At 33.4% G+C, this 20112-nt stretch overlaps 1 protein-coding gene across 1 annotated transcript in view; it reads left to right on the plus strand.

Moving 5' to 3' along the window:
* The window catches only part of Rfx3 (regulatory factor X3), a 287161-nt gene that overhangs the window by 183907 nt on the left and 83142 nt on the right, over positions 1 to 20112 (plus strand). Inside the window, exon 4 of the mRNA XM_047524971.1 lies at positions 1799 to 2057. Coding sequence (XP_047380927.1) covers positions 1799 to 2057 — 259 coding nt within the window. The remainder of the gene's footprint in view (positions 1 to 1798; positions 2058 to 20112) is intronic.

Raw genomic sequence — 20112 nt, forward strand, 5'->3', positions numbered from 1 at the left:
GTATAGGAACTGTCGAAAACATGCACAGCAGACTGTCACGCATGGCTAGCTCTGGGAAGTGAAGTTAAAGAGAATAGCACAAACTAGGGAATTTAATTTTGTATTTGAATTTTTAAAACATAATGTTATATTTTTGTGACTGTACATTTTTGTATTTCTGTGAGCATTTAAGTATTATAAAATTAAAAGGAAATTCATCTTAAAAGTAAGTTACAGTCAATAGAAAATGAAAAATAATGAAATAAGTTTAATCAGAACAGAAGAAAGAAGGAAAGGGCAATATGAAATGCTCAACAATGTCATACTACAGATAGGTTAAAAAAAGATGAGAGCTGGCAAGGAGCCTTTGAGTTTGATATTTAGATTTGGTCACAAGCGACCTTATTTTTTTTTTTTTCTTTTTTAAAAATTTTTATTGTAAACAAATGGGATACATGTTGTTTCTCTGTTTGTACATGGCATAAAGGCATACCATTTGTGTAATCATAAATTTACATAAGGTAATTTGTTTGATTCATTCTGTTATTTTTTCCCATCCCCCCCACCCCTCCCACCCCTCTTTTCCCTCTATACAGTCCTTCCTTCCTCCATTCTTGCCCCCCTCCCTAACCCTAACTCTAACCCTAACACTAACCCCTCCCACCCCCCATTATGTGTCATCATCCACTTATTAGCGATATCATTCGTCCTTTGGTTTTTTGAGATTGGCTTATCTCACTTAGCATGATATTCTCCAATTTCATCCATTTGCCTGCAAATGCCATAATTTTATCATTCTTTATGGCTGAGTAATATTCCATTGTATATATATACCACAGTTTCTTCATTGAAACTGCTTTTAACAAGTGACCTTATTAAAAGCAGTTTCAATGAAAGACAAGAGGCAGAAGCTTGACCATAGTTGTTGGGAAGCAGAAAGTGAGAACAAAAAGAGGCGGGCATAATAATCTCTTAATGGAGAAGTTCAGGTGTGAAGAAAGAGAGATGTTAGGTAGGGTTTTAGGGATGTTAGATGTTAGATAGGAACATTGCTTTTGCTCAAGGTCCTTATGGTGGTAAGGAGGATACTCATGCAAGCTACCTTAGTCATGGAGGGTTATTAAAAATCACTCAGGTAAGTGAAGTGGTATGGACAGACAGTTCACTTTTTGGCTTCCAGTCTTTCGGAGCTCTGGTTTTCTAAACTGGGATTTGTGATTTTGTTTAGGTTTGAGTCGGTGGTTTTTTGTTTTATTTTGTTTTTTGGTACTGGGAATTGAACCTGGGCAGGGAGTACCACTGAGCTAAATCCCCAGTCTTTTTCTTTTTCTTTTTTTTTTTTATTTTGAGGATTTTTACTAAGTTACTAAGGATCTTGCTAAGTTGCTGAGGCTGATTTCAAACTTGTGATCATCTTGCCTCTCTAGTCACAGGAGTTACAGGCATGCATCTCTGTACCTGGCTTGCAGGTGGCTATTTAAGGAAGTGAAAAAATTTGATCAGCAAGATTCCTTGGAGGGAAGTGACCAGAGCTTATTTATATGCCCATGATAGGCAGCTGAAGAGGGCAAACTCCCTGAAGTACAGAATGGTGTTTAGGAACATATTAAAGGAATGTACCTTTAATTTGGAAAGTACACCCAACTCTTTCTAGGATTGAAGTTTCTTACAAAAATGAAAAATTTGCCATATTCCAAAGGCTAAAATATTTTAAATATACTCATATTAAAATATATATATATACTCATATTAGAAGATAATTTAATCAGATGATATAAATAAACTAGTAAATTTCTCCTTTCTTCTTCTTCTTCTAAAGCCGAACAACAACTTATCCTTATACAGAAACACAGATGTACAGCCAAAACACTGGAGGAAATTACTTTGATACTCAAGGGAGTTCTGCACAGGTGACTACTGTGGTCTCCTCCCACAGCATGGTGGGTACTGGTGGGATCCAGATGGGTGTTACAGGAGGACAACTCATCAGCAGCTCTGGAGGAACCTATCTGATTGGCAATTCAATGGAGAATTCTGGTCACTCAGTGACACACACTACTCGGGCCTCCCCAGCAACAGTAAGTATTTGAGTTCTCATTCGTTCAGTTTAGCTTCTTGATGACTTCCGTTGCACATTTTTTTCCTCTATGGAGGAAAAGAACCACAAAGGCTGAACTAGGGCAAGAATGTGTATTGTAGTATTGTGATAGTGTGCAGAATGTAGTATATACAGTATTACACAGAATGTTACTGATATGTGTGCCCCCAGTTAAATGAATTAGGAACTTTTCATCAGTAATCGGAAGTTAGAGTTGAGTTTTACTCCTAAAACTGCTGATTTTAATAGGCTTTCTTCAGCAAAAGTATTAAAATACTTCCAATTTCTAGAAATAAATTTTTGTTACGCTACTTACTTTATAAGATATAAGTAAATAGAGAATAAAATATAGATTAATGTGAATTTTTCTCCTTTTTTTTTTACTTGTGTTTATGCCAGCTCATTCCCAGAGATATTAGTTATGTAGGACAGTATTTCCCATACCTTAGGTATTTAAGTTTTACCATATTAACCCACTGCCTGTAATATCATTTACTTAATACATTCTAAAACTGACTCACTTTTAAAATAGAAAGCCATGTGTAGTTTTTTCTCCTAATACATATTGAAATCAGTACTTAAATAGTAAAATTTAAGAATCCTACTCATGTGCAATATGTAAAATCATGATCTGTTCTACCAGAGACATTTTCTGAAGCACATACACAGTTTGTTCAGATGAAAAGTACTTGTGTTGACTATGATCATAGCTCTGAGCAAAAGTGTTAGGGATATACCTGTGTATCTGAGATTTCAAGTTTTTAAAATTTCATATTTACTTTGACATAGTATGTTTCAATGTGTTCAAATGATGTTATAGAAATAATCATAGAAAATAGTACAAAATTAAATATCAAACTTAATAACCTGAACTTACCTATTTTTTACATCAACCAAGAGAGAATGATCATTTAAATCAAAGTAGCAATGGAATTGATTTTCTAGATATTTCATTTAAAAGGGTGGTAGGAATTTGAACTAAAGTAGATGTATCCTTTTCCCACATCTTACCATATAGTTTGTTCTTGAAATGAAATAAAGTAGAAATAAAGTTGGGAGAAATATGAGAGTTTTATGTTTCTTAACTTGTGGATTTTCTTCAAGATATTGTATGTATATGGTAAGTACTTTGCTGCATATACTTTGTTTGTGGTGATTAAATGTGTTCATACTTTCATCATTTAGTACTTTCCCCTAATCCATTTTTAAAGTCCTTTGTTTTTAATTCAGGATTTTTTATTAACATCAGAATAGATGACTAGCTGTTCTAAATGGAGAGTTCCTTCCTGTAATTTGTGTTTTTCAAACATTTTCCGTATTTGTCTTGTGCTGTTACTGATGTTAAATACAGTATTTCTAAACCTTTTGGTCACACCAGTATGTTTATATAGATTAGAAACTAAAGGGAATTGCCATTAATAATTCATAGCCTCTCTGAACCTCAGTTCCCCTATCAATAAAATAAGGGGTTATTTAGATTAAGTGATTTCTTAATTTCCTCCTGGCTTTAAAACTCATGGTATTTTTTAAATTATAAAATACCATAGATGTGAACATAACCACAAAAGGAAAAGAAGGAGAAAAAAGGTGCCAGTACTTGATAGTGCTTCTACTAAAGGCCACCTAGAAAGTCATTTTCCATGAAAAACAAAGTACTTGCCAATTATCAAGGCCCTAGGAAAACTGAAAAGCAGGGCAAATGTGTGCCTTCACACTTTCTTTTCATCCACCCTGTCTCATGTTGGCATCGCATCCTTTCCTACCTCGCCTTCTCTTGCCATTCCCACTTACCTTCACACTTATTTTAGCTACTTGTTAAACATCCCCAGCAACTGTATTTAGGTTTACTAAACTGACTATTTCTATCACTAAATTAGCTAAGGTCATGTAAATATATTTGCAAACATTAACAGGGAATATATATATATTTTGATAAGGGATAACTCTTTTGGTCTTCTATATAGAGCATAAAAGGTAACATTACCCAAAGCACAAATATGATGTGTGATTTTTATTATGTTCATTGTAAATTATACACATAAAATTACTGAATATAATTGGGGATATATGAAAACTTCTAAAAATCATCAGTTCATAATATCAATTATATATGTTAATTTACATTTTAAAATATTCATATTTGAGATTGTTTTCTTAATGATGAAAATTCTGTCTGAAATGATTTGGGGGGATTTTCATTTTTAATAAGAATATTTCCTTTTTTAATAAAAAGCATAAGAGTGAAATCTTTTATATGAAAAAAACACCAGGTGCCTTTATCAAATCCCAAGTGGTAGTGCACACTTACCTACTAATGTTTATGGTATTACCTTGCATTTATTAGCAAAGGATTTATTTGACTCAGATCCCCCTTCTCAATTTGCTAAAGATTTTCATGAATTTGATTTAGAGTGAGAAAGTGATTCCCAGTATACAATTCACATTTTAGTAGTAAAGTTAGCAATGTTTGATAAGGACTATGGATATAGTTATGATTTTCTACCAGTCTCTTCTTGTCCAATATTAGGAAATTGCTCAATTTTTGTTCATTTTTAACTTGTAGAAATCAAGGCTTTTTTTTTTTTTAAAGTAAGTGGTAGTTTACCAGTTCTTAAAAGGGAATTTGCTTGAATTTATCTTTTTTGTTTACCATATAACCACACAAGATGGTGTATTTGAGCACATTCTTTCGCAACTTCTTGGTCAATATTCAAGCTGTTTTTTTCAAAATATTAGGCCAAACGATACTATATAAGTTCAGTTTTTCTGGTTATTCTTCTTGCTCAACCTATAACCTAGAGCATGACTGATTAAACTGACTACATAGTAGTATCCTATATTATGGACCATATTCCTGAATGGAAAATATGCAGTCAGCTCTTTTATCCACAGGTTTCATATCCATGGATTCAACTAACCTCAGGTAGACAATATCCAGAAAAAGAAATTTGTATATGTACTGAACATGTACAGATTTTTTTTGGTCACTGTTCCCTAAATGATACAATGTAATAACTGTTTACAAAGCATTTACATTGTAGTGGGTATTGTAATTAATCTAGAGATGGTTTAAAATATACAGGAGGGGTTGCTCATAGGTTTTATACAACTGCTATACCATTTTACATAAGGGACTTGAGCTTTTGGTGTCTGAGGAGGTTCCTAGAACCAGTCCCCCATGGATACCAAGGAATGATTATAGTCAACTAGGCCATTTTTTACGAGCTCAGAAGTAAGTGGAATGTAGAGTCAATTAATTCAGTTGACGTAGAACTAGTTAAATTTGGATACTTGGGAATAGCAACTGCCCACTTTTATTCAATTCCTAGCTACTGAATTTTCTTGTGATGGTTCTCAGAATAATTGTGTTGACTCCCTTTTACATTGAACCTGTCTACACAAACATAAATTCATTTAAAATTATTAGAATTATATCCTACCACAAAGAAAAGTTTACCTTAATGTACAATAGATTCTCAAGGCATACTAATGAAGAAAGCTCATTGTTTTATGCTCATCACAACATAGTTTATCTTATAACAGACTATAAAATAATTAGTAATATGCTTTAAGAAACTTTGTTTACTCCTTTATTAAATAGTGTTTCCATTCTTAAAATCAGATGGTTATTTATGGAGTTTTTTGTTTCTTAATAACTAAATAAGGTTACTTTAAGCATTTGAGAAATTTTAACACATTTATTTATTTACATTTAGTAGTTATGTATGTTAAAGGGCTTTTGCTAAAATTAGATTCCAACAAGATGCATAAAGAAAATGTGTTGAAATTAATATTCATATCTTTTATTAATGTAAAATATTATAATTAATTTTAGTTTTTTAGAGGAAAATATGAATGTCCATCTGCTGCTGTGAAAGTAAAAGTTTAGTTTAATTTATGTATAGAAAGCTAAGAATTCATTTCATACTTGTAGGTACTCTTCTTTCTTTATCCTTGGGTTTATATGTTTATGAATTTGGAATAGGGGAGTGCTTTTTCTGAGATGAATGTGTTTAGTTTCCTGAAAAGTCATTTTGCCTTATTTTTTTGCTGGTATGATGCTGATGGCCATTTGCTTTGTTTTAAATTTTCTATTAATTCTATTTTTTAGAAGCAACCAATGTTATCAAGTTCTTTAAGCATCATTCTAGAAATATTCTATGAATATATAAGCAGAGTATGTCTTCAAGTTTTTCAGACAAATCATAGCAAAAAATACTTTATCTTGCTTTCCCCCACCTTACAAGCATGCTTTGGAGTTGTTTATTTCCCCCCCATATCAGTACATTGAAGGACTCCTTATATTTTTGAAAAGTGAATATATTAAAAGTAGCTGAGCTGTGTGCAGTGGTGCACGACTGTAGTCGACTGTATTCCTAGCAACCTGGGAGACTAAGGGAGGAGGATGGCAGGTTTGAGGCTAGCCTTGAGAACTTTAGTGAGACCCTGACTCAAAATAAAAAATAGAAGGACTAGGGATGTAACTCAGTGTAGAGTACCCCTGAGTTCCATCCCCAGTACCACCCCCTGCCAAAAGAAAAGTAGAGTGTTAAAATAATGATGGATTATTGTTTATGGCTATATTGAGAAAGAAAAATAATGTAATTACATGAGATGAAAGCTTCTGTGTGATTATCATATATAAAGGCATGCCTGAAAGAAACTAATTCTTTAGTTGTGTATGTAAATTATGTATGTCATAGTTCTTATTTAATAAAATGATTTAGTGTTCCAATCTCAATGATTAAGGGAATAAAACTTCTTTATTTATTCAAGCAAAAGCATGCATCTCTGTTATAATCTTAGCATTTCCTTTTTCCTGTGTCCCTTTTCCTCTAGGCTAACCTGAGCCCTCAAATGAAACTCCTCAGACAGAGTACCACAAATCTTCTGCTTCCTGCACTAAATCATAAATTGACTGAAGGTTCTGGGGACCTCATTTTCAAAGCACTTAATAAAATGGGACTTTGAGTGACTTGTGGTCTCCATCACTTCATCTATATTCCATTCAGCTGCCAGTCAGTTCCACACTGCTCTAGCCTTGAAGCTGATAAGATCTAGAGGCAGTAATTTTGCGGTTCAGGCTGTAAAACATTCCTCTCCTAGAAATCTTGATAAACTAGAAGAATAAGACAAACAGAATGACAGGGCCTTCAGTCTCTCTTGAATACAACCAGTGAATTCCCCTGAAATCTTAATGCAAATGCAAAGTAAATAATTTTATTTTTCAGCTATTTCAAACTAAAATGGCATTTCAGAACAGAGATGTATTATAATATTGCCAGAACTGGCTAGATTTTATTTCTTATACAATCTAGATTTTAGGAAGTATTAATGATGTTTGTAACTACTACTTATGGAAGTAAGATGTGTTCCAAGTAACCTCTGGTACTTCATTCTCCTTATATTTAAAAATCACATTTCAAATTAATTTCCTAGTTTGAAATTATTATTGATTTTAAAGGAAAAATGATCAGGTAATTCAGATGAAACATGAAATGTATTAGTGGCAAAATGAAATAGACTGTTGCTGTGAATAGCATCTGAGTCAATGATAGACCAAGAAAGTTTCAGTAATGCTTCTTCTGACTAATTTAAAAGGGTACAATACAGCACAAGGATTATCACCAGCTATGTTTTTTTTAACATTAAAATTTTTAAATTTATTTGAAAAATTAACACTAACATCTCACTGTTGAGTAGGAAGATATTTTGATGTTACTACAAGCAAGAGCTTATTTGAACTTCATAGCAATACTGTGAGGAAAGTGGGACAGGTAATAGAGTCACACCACAAAGGCTTTTGTCTCAACACTTTTTCCATGCCACTACGTTTCCTCTTGTTTTAAAAAAAAATTGTTTAATTTTTACAGACTGCATTTTGATTCATTGTACACATGGGGTACAACTTTTTGTTTCTATGGTTGTATACCATATAGATTCACACCATTGTGTAATCTGATGAGAGGGAATTTCTTCATGACCCCATGCTTATTTGTTTATCCTGCAAACCATGTGATTTGATTACCACTTTCTCAATATGCATAATTCCAGTTTTGTTTATTGACTACAGGAATTATCTGGTTTCTCTTAAAAACCTAGCTACAGTGTTTAATTCAAACTGTTAAAGGCAGTAAATTTCATGGGCTAGAAGTTTTGTAATGTAGCTACAGACTGTTAGAAATAATTTTAAACATTTATTTTAAATTTGCTTGGTATAAGTTTAAGTGACTTTCCCATCTGTCTCAGAAGAATGGAAGATGTGATTTTTTTAATTGTGCTTTCCAAAGTACAGATGTAGTAAGGCAAGAGAAGGAAATGAAATATAAAACTAGGATAGAAATAAAGAGGTTAGAGTTTATAGATGATACAATTGTATATCTGATAAAAATAATAATCACATGAAACTATAATGAGAGAGGTGACTGAGTTCAAAATTAGTATATGATAAAATCAATAGTTTTTCAAGATGCAAGAAACAGTAATTTTAGAATATTTCATAGACACAGAGATCTCATTTACAATAAAAAACAAAAGTATCTGATAATAAACAGGCAAATCCAACTGCTAAATACAATTTTTGAAGTTCCTGAGAGACATAAAAGGAAACTTGAATAACTAGAAGACATATCATATTCTTGGATAAGAAACTTTAGTATCAAATGTTTGACTCTTCCCAAATTTATATAAGATATTTTAACATAATCTCAATCAAAATGCCAATAGATTTTTTTCTTTCATATGAAAAGCTATTTGTATAAATAAATCTGTAAGAGTAGTAGTGAAATTTTTGTAAAAGGAAAAATAATAGGGAATGAGCAGAGGGGAGACAGACTACTGCTTATAAAAACAGTGTAAAATTATAATTAAAGCAGAATTGTCTAGGCACATGAATAGACCAGCAAATGGAATAGACTAGAAAACTTAAATAGTACAAATGTATATAGGAATATAGTAGAGAATAAAGGTGGCATTTCCTGTCAGTGAAGAAATGATATATTATCAATAAATATGTTTGGAATAGCAGAATAAACAGTTTAGAAAATTAAATTAGTTCCATACATTATTCCTTATACCAAAATTAAATTTCACTTGGATGGAAAATGTGTTTATTATTCTCTTAGAGTGGGAAGCATGATATAAAATCCAGATGCTATAAAGAATGTATTGATAAACTCAATTACATAAAAATGATAACATTCTGTATGACAAAAGCTCAATAAACAAAGGCAGTGGAGAAACAATAAACTGGCTTAACATGTTGAAACATTATAGTCAAAGGAGTAATTTCTTTAATATGTAGACTACTTTTATAAATCCATAGAAAAAAAGATTAAAATTGGAGATAGTATACAAATAGTCTGTCCACTGAAAAGGAAATGAAAAATAGACTATGAATAGATACCATTTTTTATCTCACACGTGAACAACCTGAAGTAAGCCTTGGCAAATGTATAAGAAAATAGGCACTCTCAATCACTGTTGATGGGAGTCTATACTGGTACAAAATTGGAAAGGAATGTGGAAATGTCTATCAAATTGAAAATACACATATCCTTTGACCCAGAGTCAAGAGTCTAGAGTGTACTTCTAGAAATTTAACCTACAAATACACACACACACACACACACACACACACACGTACACAATACTGCTTAAACAACTATACTTCTTGTAGGGTTATTTGTTAAAGAAAAATATTGGAAAAAATCCTAATTGCCCACTGCCAGGGAAGCAAATATTAATAAATTTATCCTTTTCTGTGACTGTTTTATATATTGTGTATGTGTGTGTGTGTGTGTGTGTGTGTGTATGATACTGGGATGGAAACCAAGACCTTTCACATGTAGAAAGTGGTCTACCATTGAATTACAATCCCTTAATATAGTTTTAAATAGAGTGAAGCATTGCATATATACTTTAATATGAAAAGATATCCAAAACAAAAAGCCAAAAGCAAGTAAAAAAAAGCAAGGGTAATATATGCGTGTGTGTAAATAAAAACATGTATTTGTACATGTTTATATAGGCACAAAGGTATTTTTAGACAAATAGCAGATACATGTAGCTAAAACGAAGTGAGAGGCATATGAATATAATATCTATTAACAAAGTAATTTGTTATTTTTTAAAATCTCAAGCAAAGTAGTAGTGATGTAAAGTGTATTGAATTGATCTTATTCTCCAAATGCATGTAGTTGAAACAACCCTTTCTCTATGTGCCTAGTATTAAGCTTGTCTATAAGGTGTCACAATTGAAATTAAACCTTGATCCAAAGTTTCAGATACCGACCTCCCTTTTTAATTTTATTTTTAGTGCATTATAGTTATACATGATAATGGGGTTTATTTTGACATATTCAGAAATATGTTTAACATCATTTTTTCCATTTCAATCCTCAGTATTACCCCTTTCTTCTCCTCCTCCCTACCTTATTCCCCCTTCTCTATCAGTCTTCCTTCTGTTTATTTCTATTTTTAATGAATTCATTATATATAGTCCTTCTTTATTAGACTGTTGAAAGTTCAGAGAATGAAAACTTGCACTAAATTTAGTTAAGTTGTTTTACAGCCATTCTTCGTCATTATTTTGGAATGAAAGTGAATGTTTTTTTTGTATTTGTGCATTTGTATTCATATATTTAGGCCAAATTATTTTCTTATTCCACAGTGCTTACATTTCATAACATTTAAACAGAACTACTTTTTTTTTTTTTCCAGTGCTGGAAATTGAAGTCAGGGCCTTACACATGCTAAGCAGGTGCTGTACCACTGTGCTATGCCCCAAGCCTTTGGATTATTTTCTTTAGTCACTCACTCTCAAACATTTGTTGAGTAATCACTGTTGACTAAGCACTTACAGGAAAGGAAAGGTTTACCCAGTGGGCTAATGGAGCTAGACTCTAGCACTGAAAGCTACCTACTCTTCTCCAGGACAAAAATGGAAATCCACAAATAGTCCCCAAAATTCTACTTCAGTGGTTAATTCAACATCTTTCTCACCACATTATTTTTAAAGTCATAAATATTATTAAGTTATATTGTACTTACCTTCTGATAATTTTTATATGTTCGAAATTCCCTAATGTTTCTGTAGGTTTGTGTAGCAAGAAAGTTAAAGAGAAGCACAATCACCCATTAATTAGATTATCTGTCTGCTTACACTACCTACATAAGTAGTTATAGTCTAGCAAGAAAAAAAAATTGGTCACATTTTAGTGCAGTGGTCCTCTAATTTGAGTGTGTGTATCTGGAGCTTTGGTTAAAACATAACTGAACCTCACTCCCAGGGCTTTTGATTCAGTCATTGTGAGCAAGGGCTCCAGAATTAATTTGTATTTCTAACAAGTGCCCATATGATTCTAGTAAATCTGGTGGAGGACCACACTTTGAGAAAAACCTCTGTTTTAGTGATTATATAGACCACGCACAAAGTGAAAATGTTCTTAATACTCAGATTAAATTGCAAAAGGCAAGGACCATTTGAAAATATAACCTTGATCTTAAATCCTATAACAATGCAAATGCAGCAGATTCCTGAAGAGTAATTCTAACCTCCAAATACTTCTGCAATTGCTGTTTCAGAAATGAGTTTTATCATCACAAACTGATAATAATACCAGCCTCATGGGGTCCCTGTGAGTTGGAGAAATGTGGGCTGGACAAAGTTAGAAAGTCCCAAAAGATAAACAATCTTTGTTTCAACCTACCATTCCAAATGTTTTCAGAAAACAGTTTATACATGTTTATCTAAGTTGATTTTTTGTTTTTGTGTTTGTTTTTTGCCTTAAGAAATTTCGGAATAGATTAAGGCATTAGAAAACTACCAGATTTTAGGTTGAAAGCATAATATTTTAGAATTTTTCTCTACATGTCATAAAATTATCAGTGAACAGAAAGGAGATTTTTATGTAGTTGAACATTATCAAGATCTGAAACTTGTTTGTTGTAAATGGTTAGTGTGTTAAGACCAAGATTTCATCCTTTGCTACTTTATTGTTCAAGAAGATATGAAAAGCAAAGCTGGCTAGATGTGTTTTGGGGAGCATTCTGAACTTTTTAAAAAAGAATAGTATGTCCTCAAACTCTCACGGTTAAGCTTTTTTTCAATGGTACTGTGGAATTAATGTATTTACATATTGACTAATATTTCACTTGAATTTTAAATTTAAAGAGCAGTATCATAGCCAGAGCCTTAACTTGATTGATGTGTTCTCTGTGCATTTGCCAGGCCTCCTGGGCCCAAAATGTACCCTATAGATCCTTAGAAGATATCCCTTGACCAGAAGGGAGTTTATAATGATTTAACTGCTACTACAGGGCATTCAGAATTTTATGGCATCTATGAGAAATACCTTTGCACTTATCCCAGTACTCATAGACTCATATATATTCATAAATGCATATTCTTTATGTCTGGTCATCTTTATATATGTACACATGTCCATATGACTGAAACCAAAGTTCCATAAAGTGGAACCTCCATACTGTGTGCAATGACTCTGATTATTTTCTACTTTATTTAATTTCTTTAATTTTCTTAGAATCATTGGTCATGACATAATTGATTTTATAACCTACTGATTATTTGCACCTTACATTCCCAAAAACACACTGCTTTGGCCAGGTGCACACATCTGTAATCCCAGTGGCTCAGGAGGCTGAGGCAGGAGGATGACAAGTTTGAGGGCAGCTTCAGCAACTTAGTAAGACCCAAAGCAACTTAGTGAGACCCTGAATCAAAATGAAGAGTTTAAAAAAAAGGTCTGGGGATGTGCTCGGTGGTTAATCAACCCTAGGTACCATTCCCAGTAACAAAACAAACAAAACAACAACAAAAAACACTGTAACACTACTTTGGGCAAATTGAAGAGAAGGTCAAGCATTATCAGTACATATATAAGACCTGGTTATAGACTCTCCATTGACCTTGAGGTTTTTTTAATATTGGAAATTCAACCCAGGGACTCTCTACCACTGAACTATACTCCATTTTTTCATTTCGAGACAAGGTTTTGCTGAATTTCCAAGGCTGACCTCAAATTTGCCATACCCCTGCCTTAGTCTCCATAGTTGCTGGTATTACAGGATTGCACTACTGGGAGCACCTTGGATATTTTTTGTTATTGAATTTTGTTGTTGTTTGCTTATGTATTTTTTAAAAAAATATTTTTAGTTGTCAATTATATGCAGTGTTGAGGATCAAACCCAGGACCTCACATATTCCAGATAAGCACTCTACCATTGAGCCACAACTCCAGCCCTGTTTATGTATTTTTTTACTTGGCGTTTTTAACAAATGCCCTGTTGATTCTGATGTGGTCCAGAACCACATTTTGAAAGACTTCTGTTTTTAGTGATCCATAGACTAAAGTGCAAATGTTCTTTTTTTGTCATTGAAGCCTCCTTTTGGAGGCTCCCTACACATACCCCCACACACATACAGGAGACTGTCATTTCAAATTTGTGTTAAGTGTGGTGACTACTTGTCCCTGCCAGCCATCACAGATAATTTTCCAAACAAAAGTCAACAAGTAGAAATATTTACCCAATCTCAGATGCAAACAAAATTAAAACCCTAGAAATGTTATTTCTCTGAGAAAGTGCTCACTAGTGTGGTTAAGAGAGTAATACAAGTGTTATATATTAGGATAATTGTTTTTAAGAGTAAAATTAACTGTCCAGTCAAAATTTTTGTTGCCTTGGAACTTGAACACATTTAAATCATTATCACATAATACTTAGCAATCATATTTAAACCCTTTTCTATTGGAAAGTAAATCTTAATAATAAATTACTTAGCAAATTGTAATTGTATAAACCAGTCCTCATAGAATATTTTCATCAAAATAATACATATCCCCTCAATTTAGATTCATGTTATATTTATATATAATGAAAATGATATTGAATTTAGAGTGATAAATCTTAGATTCTGATCTCATAGTTAATACCCTTGTAATCTCAAGAAAATCCTTCAATTCCAGAAAGCCTCAATTTTCTAATCTGTAAAGAGGAGATAACGTTTCTTCCCTATCCTATTTATAGGTTGTTTTGAAGATCACATGAGATTTAATGTAAAAAGGTTTACAAATCATAAAATATTCTAGTATTCTATTTCAAATCACTTTAACAGTTGTAAAATAGAAGTAATTCATATTGTGACACCAATTTTAATTATAGTCATAGTTGAATATATCAATCTTGAACTTTGACCTTTAAAAAAGACTAAAAAGAAATTTAAAAGTCAAGAGAATATGCCTTGACCTATAAAGACTATTAAAAAATGATATAATTTTTCTTTTCTCTTATTAGCAATATAGTTGAATGATAGGTTAATATTTACATTAAGAAAGAATCCTAATTGTGTATATGGTATTTTACTTGCATTGATATACATACATGTCTATATAAACCACATGTTTATATAGAGGTAAAAAGAGGCAGGGAAGCCTCTTTTTTTGTCCCAGAGAAGTCATACAAAACACTTGGCACCTCTTCACATTTCCTTTTATTTCAAACTGAAATTTAGTTTTTTTGTCATTATCAACTTCTCCTAAATGAACTCTGTATTCCAGCGTATCTTAATTACCTGTATAAGAAGTACCTGGGAATGGCATAGATTTTACTGAAAATTTTGTAGGATAAAGAACTGAAGGCTTAGTGTCATACTGTCCAGAGTTTAGTCACACAAAACTTTGCACTGCATTCTTCTCTCCAGTCTGTCCATTCATTCTGCCAATGAGCATTCACCACCAATCTTCTCAGATATAAGATCAGTTTAGTCTCCTAAAAATCTCTCATCGTTCAGAAACCACTCTCCGAATCATGAGACCATCCATATTAGAAAGATTCTCTTTTGATAGAAGGCAGTGGACAAGCATAAGTAACACTGAGTAATGACAACAGGGAAACTTTCTTTTATATTTTTATCTTTAAAAATATGCACTGTCATAGGAAGAAGACAATATTCATCTCTTCTTTGAGAATGGGAAAAGAGAATACAAACACAGTATTAATGAGCCTTCAGATTTCATTTAACCCTTTTTCTCTCTACTCTCAACCTATTTTCCTTAGGGATTAGGTGGGATTTTTTTAAAGTTCTTTTTAGGATACTGATTTAGGGTTAGATACAGCACATACCTCAAAGTAGCCTTGGGTATTTGAAAGCCTCTACTTATCCTTGATTCCAGTAAGTCAGCAATAGTATTTTCATAACAAAAAGAGTTTCAACCTAAGGTTTGGGTCAAATGTTTATCACTGAGTATCTCTCATTAGGTAATAGGTATACTGTCCTCTTCAGGTCCTTCCTAGAAGGAGTTGCTTTATCTTTGTAGAAACAATACTGAGATTAATTTTATTTTTTCTTCTTGATGTGAAATATAACATCTCTCTTGCCTCTTCTGAATATCTCATCTTAATTCCTGAGAAATCATGGAAAGCTCTCTTTGTTCTTCATCTGCCACAAAATATGCATATTTAGTATATTCAAAAATAGTATACTTGGCCTTACAACGTATTTTTTTTTCTTGAATTTGCCCCCAAAGAACTAAAGTCTATTTGTTGCTGTGTGTTTGTATTCTATCACATTTGTAACCATGCTACTTTCTATAACAGAATCAAATTGTTTGGTATGGAGACCCTTATGCTCAGTGGAGGTTAAACCAGGCATACCATATCCCTGGGATCATGTCTTTTGAGATATGAAAGAGTGGAATCACACCTATATTTATTTTAATTCTCCATTCCTACCTGCTGCCTCAGTTCTAAAAATTATTTTCTCAAATCCCTGGTATTACTTTCCTCTCTTTTTCAGGCAAATTAAGTCACTCAAAGCAAAGCCCATTGGGCGGAGCACAGGGAGGTTCTCAATTCTCTAATGAAGCCTAAGTTTCTCTGGATCTTCTTCGCTGAAATTTCGATTATAGCTAGTTGATCTAACCAGCTTTGATTTTTCTAATTATGCTCTGTAGCACCTTGTTTTGTGACATGCTGTCATGAAGTCATTTGGTCTTCCTGCTAATGTGAGGTCAGAAATCTGGCCTATGAATGTAGGTAGTTGTCCATGTTACCTGAGCTTTAGCTCTTCACTCTGCCAGGCATTCTTCCAGGGCAGCATTTGAGACTTTGAGACCACATACCATTCCTAAGGCGAGGAAGCTTTTCATTAATTTGTATCATATCTGCCCCAGGGGCCTGCCATTCCTCTAACATTTCAGTGGTCTATCTAAACACACTGCAAAATGCTCCTGTTTCAGTCTGCTTATTTGCCACTTTGACCAAAACACCTGATAAGAGCAATTATAGGAGGAAAAGTTTTTTGGGGGGCTTATGATTTCCGAGGTCTCAGTCCATAGATGGATGACTCTAATCCTTAGGGTACAAGGAGAGGCAGAACATCATGGTGGAAGAGTAAGGCGGAGGAAAGCACCTCAGGACATGACACCAGGAAGGGGAGGGAGGGAAAGAGAGAAGAGGAAAGAAGAGGAGCAAGAGGAAGAGAGAGTGTGTGTGTTTAGGAGAGAGAGAGAGAGAGAGAGAGAGAGAGAGAGAGAGACACTACTCTGCTCAACAAGTACACAACATAAACCCAAAGACACACCTGCAGTGACCCATCTTCTCCAGCCACACCCTACCTGCCTACATTTACCACCCAGTTAATCCCTATTAGCAGATTAATGCACACATTTGGTTCCCAATCATTTTACCTCTAAACATTTTTGCATTATCTCACAAATGAACTTTTGGTGGATACCTCACTTCAAACCATAACACTTCCTCTCCATTTACTGAAAATGTTTATGACTTTCAGTAGCACTGGCTGAAGGGTTCCCAGACTAGGCTTATAACCAGCATTAGATTTCTATTCTACAACTCCTATTTTAAATGGTGAAATTGAAGGGATTTTAATCACCCCAAATATATTGCCAAAGGTCTTCTTTTAGCTTCTAGAAAAGAATCTAAATTATCCCACATAGTTAACTGTCCATAAGGCTGGAGTGGATATCAGTTTCTTAGCTGCTGTTCTACAGAGGAGTTTCTAAGACTCACCCTTATCAGTCATCTCATTTAATGCTCTGTAAACTGAGTGTCTCATCTCAAATGGAGTGACCTACCATTTGCTCTCAGAGGAATTGCCATAGTTGTTTATCTGATTATGAGGCAACAGTCCGGCACTATCATGAATGAGTCCTAACACCTAAGCACCATGGTGACTCAGTCCCAGGTGATTATGTAATATATACAACTGGGCCCTGTTAACTTAACTCAGAGAATTAACTTTTTTAAAAAAGTGAAAAATATCATCATAATCTAAAGCTTCAGTAGTTTAAGGCAAAATTGGATAGTGTTTACCATGTCTGTTTTTTAGCTGAAAAAAAAAAGGGGTGGGGTTGGGGGAATCCTTTAGTCATAAAAAATATTATTTGGCTTTGTACCATTAAGTAGAAAAAAGCAAAAGGATATTTTTTAAAAATATTGAGAGGAAAGAAAAGACAGATAAAAAGAGTAATGTCCAAGAAGAGAGATCACTGAGGCCTAGAGTTAGTCCTGACTTTCAGATCGTCATAAGGATACTTGTTAATCAGATAATAGTACTTTGTATTAGAGTTGAAATTTCTATAGCAAAATGATCAGTATTTTTAGAATAAAGATCATCCTGTAGAGAAATGAACTGGAAAACATTTTAGAATCTGTTCCTGTCAGTGGATTTGATATACACATTTAAAATGTTCTAATCACACACTGATGAAATAAAAACCATCGTGTTCACTTCAAGTAAAAATAAAACTTATCTACCTTTCTGCCTCAGAATCCACAGCTTTAGACCTATAATTCAAACATATGTTTATATTCATCCTTTTCACTCATTCCTGGAGCATTACCATAACTTCCAAATTAGTTTTCCCATCCAGATTCTCTCCCATCCTATACTAGATTAATAATGTGAAGTGCTCTCATTATCAGATTAATTCCCTTTCTCAAGACTTTTCAATGGCCCAATCCTTTTTAATCCAAGATCGCAGCTACAATATTGCAGTCTCTCTAACCTAATCTATCCATCCCTATAGAGAAGTTATCTTCCAGCCAATCTCACTCTTCTTCAAACATACATTGTGCCATCTTATCTTGTTTTCTGTACCAGAATTTTTCACTAACCTGCCACTATTAAAATGTCATACATTATTTGTCATTATTTGTCAGTTTTCTATTCAACTTTATCCTTCTCTGTATAACTATACCAACAAGATGTGATTCTTTCTTCCCTGTCTTCCTCTCTCCATATTCTAGTAATAATTAATTAATTCATTCTGATTGCTTTTGATCACTTATACATTATATATATTACTAGTCCCTTGTATATTAATTGACCCATGTGTCACTTCTATCAATTAGTCAAACCATGATGTATTTTGAGCTTTCAGTCGGCAGGGCCATTTTTTGAAAATTTTTGCTACCATTTCTTTTGTTCCCTCCTTTCAAACACACACATCTCCCCACTCACACTCTCCCCACTCATCCCTGTCATCCCCATCCTTCACCCCATCTCTCCCTTTCTTTCCCCTTTCCTCCCCCTCTCCTCCTCTCTCTTCATCCATATACACTACAACCCATACACGGAGCTAACACGCTAACCTTGCAACTGGTAGACTGTGAGGTTTTATGTTGGTTGAAATGAAATAACCTGATGCCCTGATAATTTAATGAAGTTCTCACAATCAGTGGCAAGCATTGTAATTGTTTTATACTGAGAGGGGTGTTATTTAATTTTATTCTTTTACTTAAAAAAAAAAAAAACCACAAATTCCTTGAATTTGAACCAGTTTTAAATTCTAACCACCTGGTCAATCTAGCTATTTAATAGTTTTCACTTCATGGAGCTGCAATTATACAATATTTTCATTAAGATTAGAAACATTTTCTCAGATGATATGTGAGAATAGTGAGAATTGAGAGTACATAATTGCTCCAGTTTACTTTGAGCTCAGTGTTTTAGGTGTCATATGCTGAAGTGTGTCATATTTTTCTTGATACTGGTCAGCTCCCAAAAGTTGAACAAATATTTTTTCAAATATCTAACACATAATAATGAAAAATTAATGAATTAATTTAATCCTTGATGACTCTGGTAGAAATTTATTCTGATTCACTAACAGTTTATTTAATTTGTATTCCATCCCTCTGTCCCTCTATCTAACTCCTATTCATATACATAGATCTTACTCCATGTAACTATGACAAAAACAAAATTATGGGTTAATTGGTAGGGGTAACATTCATAATCCATTTGTAGTAATAGAGCTGTTTAATCCTCTACAACCTAATAATATAAAAAATTTGCATCAAAATTACTATTCTTCACCATTTTTACATTATTCCTCTAACATTTCACCTTATTTTCCCACCATTGTCATAATGTATTCCTGTGGGAGATAATCTCTTCTCATGCTTTTGTCCCTTAAAACTTCTATTTAGTCCATAAACATGATTAGGACACACTACACCCCTTACTAGCAGCACAATCCATTTTACCTAGCAAAACCCATTTCCTGACTTTATTTGAAAACTAACATTTCTCAAGGGTTCACGTACTTCCTTCAAAGCCTAATGACATTGCCTTTTCCCTGACTCCTACATATCAATATCTATTTCCAAACTCTTCATTTTCACTCATACCATTATTGTGTGTGTGTGTGTGTGTCTGTGTGTGTAAGAGACACACCCTAAAAACTAGATTCCTTGACATTTCTCAAATATATGCCCTGTGCTTTATTACCTCTTGACTTTACTAAGTCTGTTGTTCTCCCCTAGAAAACCCTTTGCCCCACTTTTTTCAACTGGAACACCTCCATCTTTTTAAGTATAAGTACTGCTTTTGGAGAGTCTATAATCACTGAGAAAATGACTATAAATTTTGTAGGTCTTTAAACACATTTTTTCCAAGAAGGTTCATTTTTTTTTAATATATCTTCAGAAGGAGGCCAAGAGTTTCCCCAAACTTAGAGAATGTTATTTTCATTTAATATTACCTTTAT

Source organism: Sciurus carolinensis, chromosome 14 (genome assembly GCF_902686445.1).
Source record: "Sciurus carolinensis chromosome 14, mSciCar1.2, whole genome shotgun sequence".
Taxonomy (NCBI): domain Eukaryota; kingdom Metazoa; phylum Chordata; class Mammalia; order Rodentia; family Sciuridae; genus Sciurus; species Sciurus carolinensis.